Source organism: Drosophila virilis, chromosome 5 (genome assembly GCF_030788295.1).
Source record: "Drosophila virilis strain 15010-1051.87 chromosome 5, Dvir_AGI_RSII-ME, whole genome shotgun sequence".
Classification (NCBI taxonomy): domain Eukaryota; kingdom Metazoa; phylum Arthropoda; class Insecta; order Diptera; family Drosophilidae; genus Drosophila; species Drosophila virilis.
The window spans coordinates 10,421,206-10,443,814 of NC_091547.1; the positions used below are offsets into that span (position 1 = coordinate 10,421,206).

Below are 22,609 nucleotides of genomic sequence, written 5' to 3' on the forward strand. Positions count from 1 at the left end.
CTTAAAGGACTATTTTGACCTAGTAGTAAGTGCTTTTGATTTTGAAGTACAGATATATGTAGTTCGTAGCAGTATTATGGGAATTATGCTTGGTTCATATGTAAGCTATTCGAGCCAAAGCTGATCAAGCTATGGCCAATAACACAGTTGGAAAAGAGCTAAAAAAAGATATCGTAAATGTCTAGTTGGAAATCTTTCTCAATCATTACCTTGTTTTTGCTATTGTTACTTGTTTTTTAATAATATACATAGCAGATGTTTGTTAAAATTATTTGCAAAATTAAAAGCAGTCGAACTTGTTGTGTTAGCACTAAACGCTTATTGCATGCAGAAGGCTAAGACGGTATTTTTGATGAAATTTCAAAAGAGTTCTCAGCGAGCTATTCTGAATTTAATATCTTAATTTATTTATTTTTAATTATTTTATTGGTCACTTTTATAGTGATATTTATTTACTGGAAAATATTTACAATCAATTTGTCAATTAATTAAACATTTTTTGTAGCATTTTTTACTCGTTTTAATTGATTAAAAGTTGTCAGTTGCCAATTTACTGCAATATATATGATTATTTTTCTATTGCACTTCACTGCATGCATTTATTAAACATTTCTTTTTAATGTACCTTTTATTATATAATACAAGTTTGAAATGTGGTAACACTTTAAATAGATTTTTAAAATAATTAATTGTATAAAAAGTTTGCCCTTTCTTTATTTAAGGATTTTTAAATTGAATATTCCCTATTATCAACTTTCGCACAAAATAATTATTATTAAGCCCTATGCAAAAAGTATATGCGATTAGGTTTATAAAGCCAGCTTGATGCAATTAACACTATTCTATTAATGTCTAAATTCGATTCAAAATATTTTGAATGAATTTAATGCGCTGTGGGATTAGGTCATGGGCGCACACGCCTGCTCAATAATAATAATGATAATTGGCTAAATTGCGACATGTCGAAACTTTGTTCTGGTGCTGTCAGAACTGTAGTGAAAGTCCTGCGACAGGATATCTACTTAAGTGCTTAAGCACGTATTCGTGTGTGCATTTTGTTTGACTAGTGTGCGTAGCATATGTAAATTTTTGGCTAATTAAAATTAGCATATTCCCTTTGGCTTCGTATGGCGCTACAGCATGTGGGCACGGTCTTTGTTGTCGGTAGGATTCAGAGACAACAAAAACGGGAAAGAAAAGAGAAACAAACATGTATATTTCCAACAGGCCGCAGATTGAATACCCTTGTGTACGACTTTGTGGATGCGGCTTTGTAGAGACATAGAATAGGCTTTGAAGAAGAATGTGCTTGCCGATAAAAAAACTATCTTTGCTACCGATTGTTTTTATATAGCTAAGCAACAGAAATTGTTATGCAAAGTTCCGAGACTGTGAGAGTAGTTGATACAGAAACAAAGCCAGATTGCCCCAGAATATATGTATATACCTTCTGGGTCGAAGATATTCGTCTTAGTGTTACATACAACAGGACAACGTGCTAAGACCCTCCGCATGGTTATAAAAAAAATACCTCGCGCTGCCAGCTGATTAAAAGGAAAAGCTAACAAGCGTTTGCTCTTTGCCTGCGGCTCTTCGTGTCATTTGTGTGCGCCACATTAGAATCATAAAACTTTATAGAAACATTTTTTTTTTTGTTATTTCACGTTTGTTGTTAGTTGTCCTTGCGTTGAGTTGAGCTTCTATGTTGAGCTCGTATTATGTTTTTTAATTAAATTGTTGCCAGCTTTTTTATGGCCACATACAAAACTGTGTTTGTGTGTGTGTATTAAAGTGTGTAAAATTACATTATTACAGTTTTTAAATTCTCGGCACAAATTTAACTAATAATTTCCTTAATTTAAAACTGCGAATGCGCATCGATTCCAAGAAAGCATTTAATTATGATAATTAATAAAAGACTTGTCTGCATATTAATTGAGCATACGCCCCGTTGACCAGACTGCATAAAAATTGCTGAATAGTGCATAAATAATTCTGCTGAAATTGCACAGCGATTTTTGGCTGAGTTCACTTGAATTGTTGAATCTGATTTACGTGGTTTTTGGTTTTGGGGTTTTGCTTTGCGCCTAAAACTGTCTGCACTCGAATAGGCATTCGAATAGGCTCAAATATAAATTTGAATAATTACATTCATAGACATATGTCGAAATTGTCTATATGAATGTGATATTATTTATTGAAAATAAGAGTGAAAAGTGCCGTGAATTCAGGGTCAATAATAGTGTTATTTTAATTGATTGTATAAATAATTTATCTTTAATTCTTATAATCTTTCAATATTAATATTTATTTTTTTTTTTTAATTCATATTATTAATAATAATAGCATTTACCATAGAAGGCAGATTGTGTTCACGTTGTTTGCGGCAATGTGACATCAAGCTTTCTATTTAAGCATATAGAAGACCTTCAAGTCAAAGAAAACTATATGCCTTAGAAAGTTAATGTGGCTTCCACATTTAAGTAGCTATTCACAAAATTCAGCTACCTTGTGCGTGGCTTATTGTTAATTGCCGGAAGTGCGAACGTACAGGTTCTTGGGCCCCGGACTCGGGACGCCGTGGTGCTTACGACCGCAGAACCATGAATAGATTTGCATTTTAAATGTGTGCAACAGCAGCAGCTTTCGGCTTTTATTTGTGCTCCTTTTACTTATTTAAGCGGTGGTGGCCTTTGTAAATACTTGTAAAAAAAATACGTATATATAAAATAAAAAAAAAAAACGAGCGAGACGGAAGGCTGGTTTGGGTTAGGGGTCAGTTCCTTTTGATTTTATTTTTATTTTATTTTTTTGGGGGCAGTTCACACTAAATTTGACTTTATACGCAGAGATGTTCTTAGGTTAAATGGTGCAGAAGCGCTGTCAACTGTTGACTGACCTAAGTAAAGTTAAAAAATGTATATGTAAGGCATGTCTAAATGTATATAAATGCCACATTTAGTGTGTGTGTGTGATTGTGTGTGTATGTGTGGGCTGCCTCAAGAGCCTCGCTCGGGCATAGCCCAAATGCCAAATGTTATTTACTTTTATTTTTGTTTTCGCAGCCAGCAAATAAATGTCAAGCTTCAAGAAAAGGCAACAACAAAAATATATAAATAAATAAAATAAAAATTGCCATGCAATATTCTTATTTTTTATATTTTCTTGCGCTTGGCAGCCTTGCATTAGCCTGGAGTTTTGAGGGCAAAAGTGTCAGCAAAATAAATGCATAAATAAGGATCAGTGCGTCAATCTACAATGACATTTTAACTTTTGCCATGCCACGCCCAAAGCGCCCTTATTGCTTACCCAGTCAAAAAGTCAATGCTGAAAAATATTCAATATTAGAGTCGAGCAGCAGCAGCAGGCGCAGGGCACGGGGAGCAGCATAAAAAATGCGCACTCCTCCATTATTAAAGTGTGTGCTCTCATGCTTGATAAATTGCAACTGAGCTTTTGCTTGAAGGATTTGCTGCAGCTCTGGTGTGAAAATGTCTTATGCTTCGGGGGCTGCCATGCATATAAGACAGACAGCGAGACAGACTGCCAGACAGACTGTGAGACTGTCAGACATTCAGTCAGATGTATCAAACAGTCTGGCAGCTGGCATTTTACTATGGAAATTCACAGCTAAGAATTTACACTGCTTCACGCACTGCTTGACTGGACAGAATATAAGGTAGACTAAAGCATACTTTTTAGAGCTTTTTTTTTTTTGGTAGCAGTTCATATCAACTTATGAGTTAATCGCTAATTGCACATTGACTCGAATTGGCTATGATTATTTTTAGCTATACTGGGCTGGCAAGGCTAAGTATACGCTGGCCAATAAAAAACAATAGAGTCAAATAAGGCAAGCTCCCAAAAACAGCTGTGGCCATTGTTCTCGGCTTGGCTTTCAGATTTCTCAGTTGCCATATTTCACATTTTTTTGTTTTGGTTGCTTTTGTTGTTACACTGTGGCTGCATTTTTTATGCTACGCTTCATACAGATTCCCTGTGCGTGCGCGTGTGCGTATGTGTGTGTGTATTATGCAGCCATAAATCTGCGCATTCAGCATGGTTTGAATTGTTGTTGTTGTCATTGACAACACTCTGAGAGCCGCAGCAGTGCATTGTCATGTAGCTCACATGCAAAGACTTACGTTGCGCCTTTTTTTTCATTTTTGTATTCCCTTGCAGAAGGTATTATAATGCAGCATGTATCAAGCATTGAAAGGGACATTTCCGACATGCAAATATATTTTTAGGCATATAGTTATATGCACACAAGATTTTTTTTCAAATAGAAAATATTTCAGGTATTTTCTTTTTCACAATCGATTTGTTTTTGTTTTTTTAGAACAAGGGGAGCTAAAGGTGATACAGCTTATTGACTGATGACTTAAAAAAGAAATAAACAAACGAATTGCATATTTAATTGTGAATAATTGTGTTTTTTTTTTCTTTTTATTTTCCACAATGTCTGCCTAAAGAGTAAAATTTCTTATTTGAAAGAAAGTTAATGGAACTTGATTTTTATCAAGTTTTAAACGGCAATTTCGATACATTTTACTAAAATTATATATAAATTTAAGAAAAATCATAAAAATAGAGGAAATTTAGTTCACATATATATGAATTACAAGGTCTCAATCAGTTTGATCAATATGCCTGTTAGGGTATTTAATTGTCTTCAATCCTTACAAAGTAGTTCTTACTTGTTGTTTTTCTTTCTTAACCAGACAAACGCTGCTTAAGAAAATACTTTGCCAGTTACACGGTGATAAGATGTTTTTGCAGTTGCCGAATGCCATAAAGAAAACCCGTTGCTGGGAAATGATTTCACATCAATTCATTTATTGTAAAATACGCTGGCTATAGCCAGTATTATTCTTCTTCTTTTGAGTCGCTTAATATGTAACGTACATAAAATTAATGTATACAGGTATACGTATACATAGATATATATATATATACTTACAGGCATATATATTTATATGTGTATATATATATATATTTAGTTGTTGCTTGACCAGGACTTAAGCTAGCTGCAACTTTTATTATTATTGTTATTAATAATATATTTTTGTATTTATTTGTATTTTTTGGTATATGCAAAACTGCAGAAAATAGTTGTTTTTGTTATTATTATTTTTTATTTATTTTTTTTTTTGTTTTTTTGTTTTGTGAGGGGTTTTATTTTTGCTCTCGTTATCTTTGGCATATACGTTGGTTGTTGCATGAGTGAAAATGAGAGAGTTAAGCTGAATCTTTTGTATTGGGAGCTAAGCAAGCATGAATAGGATCTGATAGCTGATAACATTTATAATACAACAATTACAAATACCAACTGTTAAATTACCATTAGGACTATACTTAATGACTGTTTCAAGTCTACACAATGTACTTGATATGGACGCTTAAATTGTAAACACTAGAGCATACAGACAGCACACAAAGTTTCTCACAAAAATGCATTCAAGAGAAATAAGAATATTTTGAAGAATTTTCGCTTTGTGTGTGCGACTGTTTTGACATTTAAGTATATATTATTATTTGTCTGAGATGCCTACACTAAAGACTGGCTTTTGACTTAGAGCTAATGTTATTATGGAAATAACTGCAAGACATACACGCACTTATATTTGTTTTGCTCATGATATATGCCCAAATAGAGGAGGGTTTTCTTTACTTCATTATTTTGTTTTTAGTTTTTTTTTTTTAATGTGTTTGAATGTTGGGCTTGTAGTCGTCGAGATTTTTGTATCAAATTTGAGCTGCGCGAACTTATGCCTCTATGAGATCTGCTGAAAGACAAAACAAATATGTACGGGTTGCATATTTCCATGGACAAGTTGCATGATGATACTCTCTATAGCTAGATTAACTAGATTACGCATACGCCTAGTGTACTCTATTCTTAAGCACTTTCTCCTTTATGTTTGTTTTACTTCCACATTTTTTTTGACGAGGCTAATAAGCTCCATTGATATAGTATTAACTACAACTTAGACAAGAATTTAGCTATTTACAAAAGAAACACGCACCACAACTACCCTACCCCTCTGCCCTGCTCGCCAAATCTCTTTACGGTAATTTTTTACACATATATATTTAAGTATTATTTTTATTTTTTTTGCGCGTTTCACACGCACGCACTCCAAACTATAGTAGGCATGGCTCTGGTGGTTCACTGTAGCTGTTTAGCTGGTTTCGGCAGCTGTTGGCTTACGCCTGCGCAGCGGCAACGAACTGCACCACAGTGTTTGGCCGTGTGCTCGGCACGACAGTTGTTTTTGTTGTTGTTGTCGTTGGTGTCGTGCCAGCAGATGCTGATTTAGTTGTTGTTGTTGCTGCTGCCGCCACTGTAGGCGCCTCATTGCCATTGCTCGGCGCACACTCATCGCTGGGCCGCCGCTTGACCAGCATTTGGCTTGACCTGACCGCAATCCATTCGTTGCGGCCGGCATCAAACCAAGTCAGGCCAAGATTGTAGCGCCCATTGAGATTGGCGTGCTGGCAATGAGAGAACCACCAGCCACCCTCATAGTTAGCAGCACAGTGCGTCTGTGATATATCGCGATCATCGTCAATGGCCGAGAATTGCATGCCCTGCTGATAGTTGAGTGCATCGGATGCATTCCCACTATACTCGCCAATATGCAGCCTATAGCCATCCGAGCGAGATGAGATATAGAAATGCTTATACTCAGCCACCCAATTGTTGTCATAGATGTCCTGCATGTGCACGCGCAGCTGGGTGCAGTTGTTCAGCGTCAGATGATGCAGCTGCTCATTGCCAATCCAATACTCGCCGCCCGGTGTGCCAAAGCCATGGGCATAGTCCGCCCACGAACGATTGAAATCGGCGCTGCCATCAAAGCGACGCTGCACTGTCGTCCAGCCATCCGCGTTGCAGTGCGTCATCAGCGGATGATGCTGCCCGGCGGGCGCTATCAAGTGCAGGCCATCCACTTGCGTTGACAGCTCGCTGCAGTCCTGCGGCAGTTTATTCACAATCGCCTCATACTGGGCCTCGACGTTCTCCAATTCGGCCACCAATGTTTCGGCCAGCTCATTATCCGTTCTCAGATCTGTCAATTCTTGCGGCTGCTGCGGCTTCTGATGATGTGGACGCTTGTGCGGCTTGTTGAGGTGTGAAAGCTGTGGGTGACAAAAGAAAATAAATTAAATATTTTTGCAAGTCGGAAATCGAGCGCAATTTCCTTGAAATTCAACAAATTAAGCGATTGCAAAGCGAAGTTTTGAAAACTTATATTGAGTTAGGTTAGCGTTTCCAGATGTAATATTATATACTATCGGCATCGAAGATAGGGCTGCCGATTATTGAGTGTATCGATTAATAATCAATAAATGCTGTTAAGCTGTATCCCTAGTCAAAGTCAATGTGGATTTAGCATTTGCTGTGGCGACTTCTTACCTTGTTGTGCAGCTCGTCGTTAACAAGGGATTGTATGCGATCCATATTCGTTTGCAGCTGCTCGACATTGCTGACCAACTTCTTGACACCCTCGCGCTCGTCCTGCAGCACGCTGACGCTTACGGCCATGGCCTGCAGGGAGCGTGCCGCATTTTTGTTCTCCTCACGCACCAAATTCTGCTCGGAGCTGATTTGTGCATTGGCAAACTCCAGCTTGGATATCTCGTGGCGCAGTTCTGGTATGCTTTTGTCCATTTTACTCTGCAGCCCCTCAACGTCCTCCAGCAGCTCCAGCATTGAGGTGTGCAGCTTGTCCAGCGTCGCAATCTGACGGCTCAAATTGAAATTGGCATTCGCGATGCGATGCTGCTCCAGCTCAATGCTGCGCACCCGCTCGTCAATATGATGGTACTTCAGCTCGTTCACCTGCCGGCGTAGGCTGCGCTGTGCCAGCTGCAGGCTGTGTATCTGCTGCTGCTGGAAGCGGCAATGGCGGCGTCTATGGTCGGCCAGTTCGCTGCTCGACATCGGCCGTGACTGCAAATGGAAATGGAATGTGCTTGGGATTAGTCTGGTTCGGATAAATGTATGCTCAAGTTGTGTGTTAAGTCGCTTTAAGCATTCACTAAAGCACTTTTGTCTGATACCCTGTTGCGTTTGATAATCCGCGAGTATGTTGGCTTGGTGAGAATGTTTGTAACAGATAAAAGGAGGCACCCCATTATTTATGCCAATATTATAGTTAACTTTACTTCATATTATCGATAGCTTCTCTCTTTCGTATGTATCAAGAGATTATGATTTAATGTACCAGTTTCTTAAATGGCTTTAAGTTTAGCTAGATTCTAAATTTCAATTGTACAGGGTATCGCCTGATCGTGCGCTCGCGTCTGGAGCTCTTTTGTTTGGTTTGTCCTCGTCGTTGTCGTTGTCTTGGAGCACTTGTAATATGCATGTGCACAGAATTATGTGCAGGGAATTGAATCCTAAATCCATTTATAATAAATGCATTTCATAACGCACCGCAGCAGCGCCAAACAACTTTGCCACACACACATACACATACAGATTGAGGACTTACAAGGATGAAAGGCGTGTACAACAACAATGTCAGCGACAGCAACGCGCTAAATCCCTGGCGTTGAGCTTGTGTGTGTGGGTGTGCGAGTGTTAATGTGTGTGTGTCTGTATGTGTATAGACACGCCCACAGACACACACACATGGACATTAACCTAAGGCAGCTTGGCAGCTGTCTCTGTAGGCGCCGCACAAGTTCATTTATGTTTTTTTCTATACCCAATGCCCACTAAAAGTGTGTAAGTAGGGTATATAAGTTACTTAATCGACATTATTTATAAGTCTTAAATAATTAGATAAGAAGTGCTTATTGGGGATTGTATGGCAGTTAAAACAATTCTAGAAAAAACGATCAATCTCTTCTCTCAAAGTTAAATATAAATTTGGTGTTTAGGCATTTCTGACACGTTTACAGGGTATTACACACGTCTTGAACTCACTATTGCAGCACTCTTTCTTATTCTCTCATAGATGCAGAGCACCATATAGTAGTATAATTTATCTGAGTGACAAGCGTTAACCAAGGTAATGTCATTTGGGTCACATTTGTGATTTGTGAATGCAAATGTAATGAATACGGCAGCAGCATTGAAACGTATACAGATGTAGATACACATGCAGGATACAGGTACAAATACACGCAGATATAGCTATAAACATTCCTGTAGCCTGCACGCTTCGCTAGCCTTTCATTAAAACAAGAAAAATAATAATAATTATAATATTTTGTATTCCATCCGAGCTTTTGTACATCTCCCAATTCAAATGTCTCTCATAATTGCCTAATAAAGCAACTCTCAAATACGAAAGTAATGAAATAAATAATGAAATAAAATAGAAGAAAACGTGAAAAGTGAGGAAGTGAATAGCTACTTTTTTGCACACTGTTTAATTATGCGACACGGCAATGAAAACAAAAAGCTATTGCGATGGCAACAAAAGACAGAGGCAGAGAGAGAGAGAGAGAGAGAGAGAGATAGATATACATATAGAGAGCGAAAGAGAACAAAACTTGATTACAAGCTTATAAATCAAAACTTTTTAATGCGCTTTTTGTTTTGTTACATTTACAATAACAAAACAGGCAGCTCCATTAATTCGTTATTATTAATAGATGACTTTTTTGTATTTGTTTTTTAGTTTTTTGATTCTAATTAATGGATCGTCATTTGTAATCCATATATCATTCAAACATTTACATAGCTTTTTGTTCCCACTAGCATTATTTATAAATGGAAAACTATTTTTGGTATTTGATATAACTGAAATCTGTTTTAATTCAGATCATCTTTCATTTAACTGCATTATGAATTTATTTTTTGATACGTATTTACAATCGAGCACAAGCTGACGAACTGGCTTAGAATGTTTCATGAGGAAGTGGTTCAGCTGAATGTTTAATATTCTTTTTCATTGCAGTAGACCTTTTTAATTTTTTTTATTGCATATGCATATGTATTTTTTAAATTATTTGCTTTTATTATAAGTAAAATATTCAGATCTTGAATTTTGAATTTTTATGAATTTTGCGAGTAGGCGAAACTTGTGCTGCCAATCGCGATTGAACGAAATATTTCAGATACTGTTTGTGTTTGCCTTGCCTCAACGCACGTCTTGACGGGGGGCAATAATTTGTGAAGGGGTGGGCGAGTGTGCCACTTGGCAAGGACGTTGTGTATGGTGAAAAAAAATAAACGAGGAAGCGCCGTTTGCTGTTTTATGCGAAAGGTCACGCACATTGGTAATACGCCACGTTCGACAGTGAGTCCAATATATATGCATATGTATACCTATATACTGTCATGGTATATATAAATTTATATGTGTATAAATGTATAGCTGAACAATGCAGGAAGTCGGCTGCGACTATCAAATAGGTGCTGCACGATTTACGGCGTGGCGACGTCAACAATATAATTAAATGTGATTTATGTGTTAACGTCCACTGCCCCCGTGCCCAGTTTGCCGGCAGCCTTAACGTTTACCAATTAACAAACAGTCAAAGGACGAGGCCAAATAAACAATTTTAAAGACATTTTGTGGCAAGTGACAGCAGCGCTAATTGAAATCGAAATTGAAGCATAAATATTTTATGCACGTGTGTGCGTATGTGTGTGCGAATGTGTGTGTGTGTGTGTGTTATAACAATTAAGAAATGCTAATCAGGCAGAAGGAGCAGCCGCTGGGCTAATTAATTTTCAAAGCCACACACAGACATACACACACTTGACACAAACGCACACACACACTGAAATAGAGACACACACATAAAATGCATAAACCGCCTGGGTCGCAGCAAGGATTAAAGTGAAATTTTACATGTTGTGCTCAAGTGAAGGCTAACAAGGATTTGCTATTAGCGTCAACTATGCAGCAGCAGCCAGGGAGCAGCAAAGTTCTTTGTGTGTGTGAGGGTGTTTGTATGTATGCATGTATGTGTGTGTGTGTATGTGCAGTGCAAATAGAAAAAAATCCTCGCCGGCTGCTGCTGCTGCTCCGCGCAGAATTGTCGTAAAAATTTAATAGGACTTTTGTGTGCCGCTCAAAAAGTTACACACACACATACCGAGACTATAAGAGTGTGTGTGTGTGTGTGCCGGTGCCACAAAATGCCATTAAGTTAATGCGCATTTAGGTGCCAACATTGGTTGGTTGGGAAAGCTTGCCTATTTTTTTATATATTTAATTTTTTTTATTTTTTTTTTTGTGTCCAAATGGCAAACGTGTGCATAATTTGAAACTAAATATGAGCAAATATAGCGTGCGCACTTTTCGAAATAAGAATTTTAATCAAAAGAGTTACTATAAAATTCAAGAGGCCCTTTAAAATAAACGAAAATTTGACAAACCAAAGTTCAAGCAAATACCAAGCACAAAAGCAAGGCAAACATAAATTTATGCATGCATGCAAATATGTACACATAAATATAGATGTTTACAAGCTGTGCCGCTTGGGAAACTTAGAAGCCCGACCGCCCGCCCAATAATAGAAACATGACGCACTGCCACACATATGAATCTCAAGTGTATGCCAAGTTTCAATAAAGATAATTTCGCTCATAAAATAAATATCAACTACGAGCACTGCACAAATATGTAAATGTAGACCCGAAATGAGAAAAAACAAAAAGGACAAAATATGTATGGCAACCAGAAAGTACAAGCACTCCAACAATCAAACAAATTGCCAGCTGCAGCTGAGTAGCTGGAAGGTGGATATCGGTGGCAAGGAAAGTAACATAAAACAAAAGCCAGCACAAATATCAACATAAATAAGGTAAAATGCTGGAGCCCACTCGTGTGCTACGGAATACAACAAACCAGAGCAAAAAAAAAAAAAAAAAAAACACAAAGTAAAAAGTAACAGGAGAGAAAATCAGATAGTTTTGGGGTTGATGCACACTAGATACCCTATCAAATATTTACGTTATTAAATATATATATATAAATATATGCTATTGTGAGTATTTATTTATTTTTTTTTTATTTATTTTAAATTTTTTGTATTGCTTTTATTTGACTGTATTTATTTGAATTTAATGATATGTATTTAGAGAACTGCATTTTCTTCATTGAAAGTTCCCATTTAAATCTATATATCATGCAGATAATATATTTTTTAATAATTTATCTACAAAATTGAGAAACCTTAGCCCTATCGACGCATCTCCTATTGTTGATCGTGAATATATATGTTTTAATACATACATAATTGTCTATCTTTGCCTAATATTGTAATACCCTCTGCTAGTAATACCCTAATAAATCCAAAAATACATTTTTTTTTGGTCTCTTGCGCCCGAAACCGGATCCTCTTGTCTTGCCGATGGCTGCTGCTGTCTGCTGCTGCCTGCTGCTGCTGTCTGATGCTGTTGCCTTCTGCTCCTGTGCCTGGTTTTGTGTCTGTTCCGCATTTGTTTGCCTGGCTAATTTAACAGCAAGTTTCTCATACACGATATATGTTTACCCATATATTGCCAGTTGCCACTACTGCTGCTGCTGGGGCTTTTGCTTTTCTTTGGACGCCCCAATGCTGGCAACAGTCGCATCAATAACCAATGATAAATATTTGCGTTCAACTGTTGCTAGTGACAGCTTCCATCATGCGATTTGTTATGCCAGCCTTCGGCTCGAGCTCGAGTTCGAGTCCTTGTGTGTCTGTTATCATCTCGTAGTACAGCATTTCGCTTTGTTATAAATCTGCACACATTGCAATTAGAACATCATTTTTTTCATTTTTGTATGTGCTTGGGGTCGAGTTACAGGCCAGGCAACTTGTCACTGGCAGCTGCTGCTTCTTGATGTAGCCAAAAGTCAGATGTGGGCCCGGGCCAGTTGAAAGGTCTTGCCATCAATTCGAGTTCAATTAGTATCAGGCAATTCGACTAAGTGCCAGCCAGCAGCATCAAATAAACATATAGAACGGCAAACCGGCAACCAGCAACCGAAGAGGCTTTCACAGTCAGCCCCTCATAGCTGTCTGAATGATTGGCAATTACCGCAACCCCTGCCATGTCCGATACCCAAATAAATATTGTCCCCACTTTAAAGTTGTCTTGATACACGTTCTTTTATCAGTTAAATAAGTTGTTCAAGCAACTTGATAGACAGTTTTCGGGTGGCCTAAAGTCTATAAAAGCAGACTACTTAGTACAAAAGTTGGGGCGGGGCGAGGTCATTGTCTGTGAACATTTGTCCCTTTTTTGTCATAAAATAAATATAAATAAAAGCAGAACATCTACAATTTGTTTGAAAGTTTAAGCAGTACTGTTTGAACTAAACTTTCAGCTGCTTTGAAACTGTTTTTAAAACCGACTTTAACTAGTTAAAGTTTTCTTTTGTATTATTTGAGACTTCAACCTAATTATTTTCCATAAATAAAATCGGATGGAACTTCCATACATACTTGAGCAACACTGATTGAATTTAGTGTTGAGTCACGCCCAAATTGGTTTTATATCATTTTATTCCCATTTTATTCCAATTTGAAGATAGATCAAAAAATGTAATTCAATTCGAACTAGTGACCTATCTGTAAACCATGTAAAACCCATTTTATATTTGAATTCCGCTTTATGCGCCAACAATATACACATACATGTTAGTTTTTATTTAGCGCTAACCAACACTAAAATTCAATTGTAAGCTTTGCGCTTCTTCTAATTTGGTTCTTTCAAAGCATTCCCTTGGGGTTTTTTGCGCAACATTTTTGTGCAATTCACTTGCTTTCCTTTTTTTTTTAAATTTTAATCATATTAGGAGCAGCTGATTTAATTTAACCATACACGCACACACACACACACACACACACACTGACTGAATTTGTTTGTTAAATTTATTTTTTTTCCATATTTTTGCGGCCACCTGCGCAATTTGATTGTTGTTCCATGCGCTTTGTTCTAATTTAATCTAATTTCTGCTTTGCTGCGCTTTTATAATAACAATTTTTAAGAATTGCTTTTTCTTTTGTTTTTAGTTTATTATTTTTTTTTGTCTAGAGTTGGCAACAACAGCAGGTTTTTGCTGTTGGTCCCTGCTCGGGTGCCGTTGTTTGTTGGTGAACTTTGGTGGGAAATGTGGCATTTAAAAAATAAGCAAAATAAATAAAAAAAAAAAAAAACAAAAAACAACAGCAACAGAAAAAACCTTAAAAATAATGAAAAGGATCAAATTGTGCTGAAGCATTGCGCGCATCATAAACGCACACCAACACACACCACAAACACACACACACACACACACTCACACACAACAAATACATGCATAAAACTGATTATCAAGGCACTCAAGAGCATCTGCTGTTGGCTGGCCAAAATAGGGACCTGCGCTAGGGGCCCAAAGTTGTTGGCCAGACAAAAGACAGCAGCCGTCACTGGTCTCTGACAGCGCAGCTGGCGTTGTATACCAATTTCTGCAACCCCTCCCGCTCTCTCCCACTCTCTCCCATCAGTCCACCTCTTTGTATCTCCCCATCTCTTTGCCACTGAAACGCTGAGGGCGATTAAAAGGTGATTTCCTGCTTTTTGTTTGCAATTTTTAGCAATTTCATTCTATATACAAAAAGTACGAGGCGTGCCCTTTAACATTATATTAATGTGTGTATGTCGAGTGTGTGTGTTTGTGTTTGTGTGTGTGTGTGTGTGTGTGCTTTCGCCTGCACTCCAACAGATTCGAGTGCGTCTGTTGTGAAAGCCGCTTAAACCGCCTGACTGCACGTTTTATCGTTTTCATCGGTTTTATTGGTTTTGTTTGCCCTTTTTTTATTTTTTATTTTTTTAAAGCAATTTGTGGTCAAAATTTTTAGTGGCTGCTTGTGAATGTAATTGCTTTGTGTGCTCAACGATGTTCATTGTTCAATCAACTAGCATTGGGTTGAGGTGAGCAGGCGGGAGCCAGCCAGCTACTACCCTAAGCTAGCAAATTTTCGGCTAAGCATGTTCTGTGACCATTTCGAAAACTTCAAAGCAAAAGGGCAGCAGCTACTTGTAACTTATAAAATATTACTGGCGAGCAGCCCGAGGAGTGCTGAAGTGGGGCAAGCAGAAAACAGGTGGTTTTAAACCAGTTTTTTATATTTTTTTGCATGCTTTCTGTGGCAACCGCATGAATATGGGCGTCACTTAATCCTTATAATGATGCACACAACGTTCCAATTTCGTAGCATTGTTATACTCGCTCACAAAGTAAAGAGAGTTTATTGATTTTGTGAGAATTTATGTTTGGAATATGTCTGCTTTAAATATCAGAAATATCTATATCTTTCACAGTCTTCGGGCTAGAGCACTAGAGACCAAACATCAAGTGAACTTCTCTAATGTGCTCTAAATCGAAAAAGGTTAAAAATACATTTTTTTTTTTATTTCACAGCCCTTCTCTTTCGTGTACGGGCATTAAGCAGTCGGTAACAACCAACCGCAACGTGTTGACTTTGTTTTTGTTGTGTTTTTATTTTATGCACCGCTCGCATTTTGTCCGCCCAACTCTGGGACACATTTTGCGGCTTTACCTGTTGGTTGCGCTCAAATATCTCTGTAGTTTGTTTGCAAAATGTACAAAAAAATTACAGAAAAGGTTTCGCTTGGCTCCAAATTTGATGTGCTTGGTCAACAGATCGGCTTTTTAGTTAATCGAAAACAAGGTAGCTTGAAAGGCTTGTTAAAGTGCTGTGAATACATGAAAAGTGCTGTAGGCAAAGTATCAAGTGAGTCGAGCTTTTAGATTTATTATTTTGACTTAATACAAAATAAATCTCGCTTTAAGATTTTTTGTAGAATTAAGGCAACATTATACGCCTTATGAGCAATAGCTTAAAGCAAGCTTAAAGCAAATTTTTGCAAAACTATTTTATCTAAAAACTATTTGATAAAACAGAAACTAAACTTTCGGTGCATGCAAACTCTTTGTAAAAAATGGCATTGCCTGGGCATAATTAGCATATCTTTGGCTGCACTTTGAGTTTTGAATAAGCATGCCTTTCACTCTTGCATTGGAAACTTTTGTGTTTAGTAATTTACAAAAATTAACAGCACTGTTTGCTGTTTAACATATAAATTAGACTGCACTGAACTGTTAATGCACTGTTAAAGCGATTTTTCCACCTTACTGCACTATTTACATTTGATGCCAGCAGCTGCTTTATGTTGCGTAATACGTCAAAAGACGATTTTAAACAAGTTTACAACACTGTTTACGACATAATGCCAAAAGTGGCAACCTTTTGCCAATTTGCATCGCATGCTTGAGCATCATTTTTTATAGCTACTGCTTTTTACCTACAGGGTATTCGGCCGCATGCCCTTGAACATTTAATTTAACTTTCACTTTTGCCTTGCGCATTTTATTGACTTTAATTATAATTAAAAGTTGTTAGCATGTTGTTGCTCAGTCTGCGTTGTCTGCGATTTGCCTGACCTTAATGTTAATGATTCAGTTAGGTCGGGAAGACAGGAGCGGTTAACAATGGGGACTGTAGTCTGTGTAGCCTAAGTGGCTGCCCGGGGCGAGGCGTTAGTATTAAATATTAAATATGTTGACGTCCTGCGGTGCGTATGAGTAATTTAAGCGGCATATGAGGCGCCATTAAAAAGTAAGAACACCCACAAACACACAGAGAGAGTACTCCACTCGGCTTGGGCACTCGGCTCGTTAGCACATCGTGTCTCAGATGGCGCCTACTAAAAACGGGAGTCGCCCCCACAAAACAAAAAACAATGGCAGCTATGGCAGTCAGGTATAAAATAAGGCATAAAATGGGCAGATAATGGCAATGGGGTGGCAGGGACCAGGCCGCTGGCTGCCGGCGCGACGGGTCGCTTTATGAGCGCACTTAAAACGGCAGCAACAAAAGCAGCATTTCAAAGCCATAAAAGCTGAAGCACACCACCTGAGCGTACATGTGTGTGTGTGTGCGTGTGTCTGTGTGGGTGCGTGCTTATCTGATCATTAGCATAAAGTTGGCCGACTATCAGGTACTACAGTATGTTGGTATGTGTGTGTTTACTCACCTCTTGGCTGGCTTCCTGACTGCTGCTATTCTCCTCAATGCTGGCCGACTGCTCTACTATCTGCTGCTTGACAATTGCATTGGAATTGGCTTTGGCTATGGCCTTGGCATTTAGCTGCTTGTTCAGTTCGTGTTTGTATTCCTGCTCCTGCTGCAGCAGCTCCTCGCGCAGCTCCTGCACAATCACCTCGGTTTGCTGTTGCCGCTCCCGCTGGGCGGCCAGCTCGAGCTTTAGTTGCTGATAATCGTTGCGTATTGTTGCCAGATCTTCGTAGGCGGTGCCCTCATGTCGCACATCCTTGGCAACATTGGCGGCGGTCCGCTGCAGCTCCACCAGCTGTTTGCGTATCTCTGATATCGACTGCTGCAGCCACTCGACGGTCAGGCGTTCCTTGTTGCCGCTGTGCGTGGCGCGCAGCGTTTCCATTTCGCGTCTGTTATATGCAAAGAACATGTAAAGAGAGCAGCAAAAAAAGAATTAGCATATTTTTTAAACCGTCCAAACGTATTTTGTAGTTGGCTTGTTTAATTAGCCAGGCAGCTGGTGGGCCGCAACGGCGGCGGGGGCGACAACACCGGCATGAATATGCAGCTCATGCGCGCGAGCACACGGCGTATGCGTAACATTTTAATTGACTTTGAAACGGGCAACGTGCGCTGTGGTGCTGCGTTGGCAGAATCTAATTTAAATTGACATTTTCTGGCTAGCGGATGGCTTAATTGCCTGTGTGTCCAAAAGCAGCGAGTTAATGGGATCGGGATAGAGCGTGAGGCTTACATGAAAAAGCAGGGTCATTTTCATGCAGTTTTTCAATTAGGCACGTTTAATGGCGTTGTTTAAGCCTTTGCAATAAACTCGTGCCTAGTCAAAGCTCTCGCAACTCTCGCCAAATAACTGCCTAAGCAATTTCACTTGCACGCACTTAGAAATCACAGTCAGAGTCAACTGCAATTCACCAAACGAAGCAGGAGGGGACAATAAAAAAACATACAACTTTGCCACCACTTTGCAAACGAAAAACCGAAGAAAAAGAAACATCAACAACAAGTACGAGAACATGAGAAAATATTGTTTAAATGTAGCCAAATAAATTTTGCTTAGCCGAAAAACACAAAACAGACAAAAACAGTGGAACATGAAATTGTTTTAGCACTTGTGGCAGTTGGCAGGCGCCAGCCTCAAAGCTTGAGCGCATTTTTGTGGCATTTCAGACAATTAAAGTAGTCAGTCGGAACAGCTGAAGGCAACCACTTGCAAAGTGTGAGAACGTGAGGGAGCGTGCTGAACGGCCGAGAAGCGTGAGGGCTGGCGGAAGGGGGAGCGGGAGGTATCTTTCAAGTTCTGCTGCGCCCCACTCCATCACAAAGAAAACTTTTTTTCGGAGGCTGCTGCCACAGCTGCTGCCCCTACTGCTGCCCCTACTACTATTTTATTTTTCACTGTCAAAAGAGCAAAGCTACATGAAATTTTCATAAAAAACTTTTTCCTTCTACAACATTTTGGTTGGCAATGTTGCGTATACGTAATATTTCAATTTGCGTGCGGCTGACTTATGCACGCGTGCATCTGTGTCTGTGTGTGTGTGTGCGTGTGGGTGCATGTGTGTGTGTGTGTGCACTGTAAATTTGACGACTTGAGAAGTTTTTCTGGTTTTTAACTACACGCTCAGTTACAGCTGACTTGAGCGAGCAAAAAGTTGGTTAGTTTTTATAATTATTTAAGTAGGGAAGCATTTAATTAAAAAATTTGCTAACTCTTTTTAAACTGTTGGCAATTATTAGATTATTAATAAGATAAATTAGTTAGTTGTGCTCGCTCGTCTATCGAAAGAATCGGCTCTATCTGCATGGCAAAATATTATTCTGCAAATGCATTGACGACTTTTTTAGTATTTTTTGTGGACATTTACATTTAACATTTTCTTAAAATTGTAGAGCTTTTTTTGAAAAAAAAATGTATTTTTAAATGTTTCCAAATGGAAAGCCAAATATTATTACATTTGAGGACAATTATTATTATTATATTTTTTTTTGTGGGCATATACCAAAAAATATTTTTTACAATTTTTGAATAAATATTTTGTTAAATGTTTTTATATGCACATATTATTACACGTGAAGCAAAAAAGTGTTTATTAAATTTTCTTTAAATCTATAAAAATGTGAAATCAGAAAGAATTTTATGCCTAAAAATTAGCCCTAAAATATTTTATTCACACTAACACAAGATTTGGGAAAACATATCTATAAAAGATAAATATTCATGTTCGATCAATTGTTACAAAACAAAATTTAATTTATGCCAATTTAAAAAAAAATAAAACGAAAACTCTTAAAATATATTTTAATATATTGCTACGCAATTTAAATTTGCTGCACAACCAATTTTTGGACAGTATTCGTTGGCTCGTTTACATGTCAAAGCTCAATTTATCTAAACATTTGATAGTAAAACTAAAATGAAAATAAAAAGAAAGTCAACTATTGTGCGCTCTACGCAGCACACAAAAGCAACTACGAAATTTGCACAATTTTTCGCATGGCTGCAACAGTATATTTTTGCTGAGGTCTTTTTATTTTTTGCACCTTTTGTAAACAACGATGAAAGCCAAATAAAATAAAGAAGAGAGCGCAGCACACGTCATTCAAGTAAAAATTGGAAATGCTGTCAATGACATGAGGCAAATTGAAAACACGCAGGAAAAAAAAAAAGAGGACGACTGGCTGGCTCTGAAGAAAATTCGATGTGTGTGCGGGTGTGAGTGTGTGGTGTGTGTGGGGAAAATTGTGAGCGCTGCGCGCACATTTTAATTATCAAATGGAAGCTGCAATGGGAAATGCGCTGAATGCCTCATCAAATTTAGACCAAATCAGTAGCGGCAAATGGCTGCCAGTTAAATGGATTACAGCAGTAGAAGCTGCACCCCTGCACCCCTTCCCACACCCTAGCCATGCATATGTCCCTACACAGAGGTCTGGCTCGTGCCGCAATCAAATAACGACTTAGTGGGGCGCGAGGGGGCACTGGAATCACATAAACCATAGTTGACATGACGTTTGACTGGCCCTGGCGACTTGTGTGTGTGTCTCAGCACACACGCGTGTGTTGAATTATTTACGGTGTTAGTGACAAAGTTTACGACGTTCACGACATGAGCAAACAGCAACAAAAACAACAGGAAGAACAACAAAAAAGCTGCGAAACTAACCAAAGCTATTTGTACAGTAAATTAAGTGTGCGCCATTTTTGTTGGCCTTTGCTCTAGATCAACAGCGGTGTGTGTGCGTGCGTGTGTGTGTGTGCGTGTGTGTATGTGCGTGTGTCTGTCGATGAGACAATCATTATTAGTCAGCCAGTCTGCAAAAGACAACAACAAACAAATCGCAAAGAAACTCGGGGCTTGGCTTGGCCTAGGCCTGGAAATCAGAAATCATCTACGTGCCGACCGCCCAGCAATTTCTTATCAAATGTTAAGCTGCTTAAGGAACTGGATTTTGGACAGTTTCGTATTTGTTTAAATTAACTTGCGACAAATACAAACAAAGCAAAACCAGGAATAGCACCGAAGTTCCGAATGCCCTGGCACACAGTGGATAAGTGCAAACAGATATATTCGATGAAGTCATGTGATTTTGATTAGATTTTTATTCGATTTTAGCCTTTAGACTTCTAACTAGACTATGTTAGCTCTATATTCTTTAGAACGGACTTTGTCAAAGATATGTGTTGTCTGTAGCAAAAAGAAGCATTTATATTAATTTCCATAAATTGTATCATTTATTTAGACTAACATATATAAATATTTGCGTATATCTGAGCAGTTGACGCATGTTCGGTATTTATTAAAGATTAATAATTCATGAATATATTTTCTAAAGTAATTAAGTTCCTTGACATATTTATATGACTAAGGTATTTTGTATCATCATTTTAACCTTTTGACATTGCTTTGCATAAAATGTTTCTTTTTTATGTTTGACATAATTCACTTACTAATTAGGTCTAAAAGCATGACCTTGAGTCATTTTGCATCTTTTATTAATTTTAAACGGAACAAATTTAAATATTTATCTGTAAAGTTATCTTTTGCTAATTGTATGACCGTGCTGACCCTTTAAGCGTACTACAAAATGCCTGACATATTGACAATACACTCGGTGAGTGTATTTAAAGAAAGGAAACAAAAGAAACTCCAACGAGGCGCAAAAGTGTTGCCTAATTCGAGGCGCTGCCAAATTGGCTGCCCGCGTCCGCATAAGACTCGCACATGTGGGGCTGTAAAAATTAGCAGCGGTACGCCCACTAAATGAATGCACGCCCCTAGCCTAACAGTTTGCCTGCCTGTGACAGACAGCATTACGAGTCGGAAAAAGTTTTTGTTGAACAACTTTAGCTGGAAGTTAAGCCAAGTTGGGCCAAGTAACAGCTCAAGTTGCCAGCTGCAAGTTGTTGCAAGTCGCAAACGAATTGTGGGTCAGCATAAAAAATATGCTACAAAATAATGCAAGAAACGAAAGCAGAAGAAAGGGAAGAAAGTTTTGGCCGCAATAAAGCTATCACTTTGCAACTCACCTCAATTGATCCAACTCGCTGCGCATATCCGCATCAACGCTGGCCGCATCCGTGGTGAGCCGCAGGGATTTGCGTAAATTATGCTCCAGCAATTCGTAATCCTCGCGCCGACGCATCATCAGCGCATTCAGTTGCTTGGTCAGCAGGCGCACCTGATCACCCAGCTTCTGATTATGCGGCACATCCTGCTGCTCGTCCTGCCCCTTGTTGCCACCTAACTGAACGCCATTCGAAAGCAACTCCAGCCCCTCCTCATTATCCTCATCATCGACAAAGCGCAGCAGCTCAACGCTGGATGGTGGCAATGTTGCAGCTGCAACTGGAGCCGAGCTGCTTGCCTTGGCATCGCGCAACATGTTGTTCACATCGCTGACGACGCCGCTGGTGGCGCCACGCGCGCTTGCCACCGCCAACGAGACGATCAAGAGTATCAAACGCAACATTCTGTAGCGGCACACAAGCGCTGCGTATTTGAGTACAATTTTATTTGGCTTTACTTTAAATTCGAGTTTGAATTTGTTGGTGGCACAGTTTTTAGTATTTTTGTGGCATGGATTATTTATGCAAATGTTGGCCACGTTTCATGACGGGCCACCTTATAAAATGCGGCGCTAACAATATTTGAATTATGCGCGGCGCCTTTTCTTGTGCTGCTTGCCACACGTTTTGTTTAGCTCGCGCTGCTGTTTTGTTATTCGCCGCCGCCTCCTTCGCTAAGCGGCTTTAAGCACCCAACACAAAAACACACGCACACACGCACACTAAGACGACACGACTTTACTTCCCTTTGAGAAACAGTTTGTCTGACTTTCACTTGATTGGCTGCAGCTCGCTGCGTACGAAGCAATCGGCGCGACGTTTGTCATAGGACTAAAGCGGCGCGCAGCAGCTGCATCCTTTTTATAGCCCGCCAGCCGATGCCGACGCGTTGCGGCGTCGCTCAACTCGAAAGAGAGACAGACCGAGACAGAGAAAGAGAGAGAGAGCAAGAGAGTGTTTAAGCGAGCGAGCGCGCAAATTGTGAATGATTCG

At 38.9% G+C, this 22,609-nt stretch overlaps 1 protein-coding gene and 1 long non-coding RNA gene across 2 annotated transcripts in view; one reads left to right on the forward strand and one right to left on the reverse strand.

Annotated features, from left to right (window-relative positions):
- LOC138911340 (uncharacterized) overlaps positions 1–22,609 on the forward strand; it is a 146,815-nt gene that overhangs the window by 48,521 nt on the left and 75,685 nt on the right. The window lies entirely within an intron of this gene.
- sca (scabrous) lies at positions 4,823–22,454 on the reverse strand. Its single transcript, XM_002050460.4, has 4 exons — positions 21,578–22,454; positions 17,006–17,438; positions 7,424–7,960; positions 4,823–7,146 (listed from the first exon to the last, which is right to left on the reverse strand). The coding sequence occupies exons 1-4, from the start codon at positions 22,018–22,020 to the stop codon at positions 6,211–6,213; spliced, it is 2,349 nt and encodes a 782-aa protein (XP_002050496.1). The 5' UTR covers positions 22,021–22,454; the 3' UTR covers positions 4,823–6,210.

Coding starts and splice junctions, on each gene's coding strand:
- sca (XM_002050460.4), bottom strand. CDS start 22,020: ATGTTGCGTTTGATACTCTTGATCGTCTCGTTGGCGGTGGCAAGCGCG. Junction 17,439..21,577: donor AGCGAGTTGGATCAATTGAG/GTGAGTTGCAAA, acceptor TGCATATAACAG/ACGCGAAATGGAAACGCTGC. Junction 7,961..17,005: donor GTCAGGAAGCCAGCCAAGAG/GTGAGTAAACAC, acceptor TTCCATTTGCAG/TCACGGCCGATGTCGAGCAG.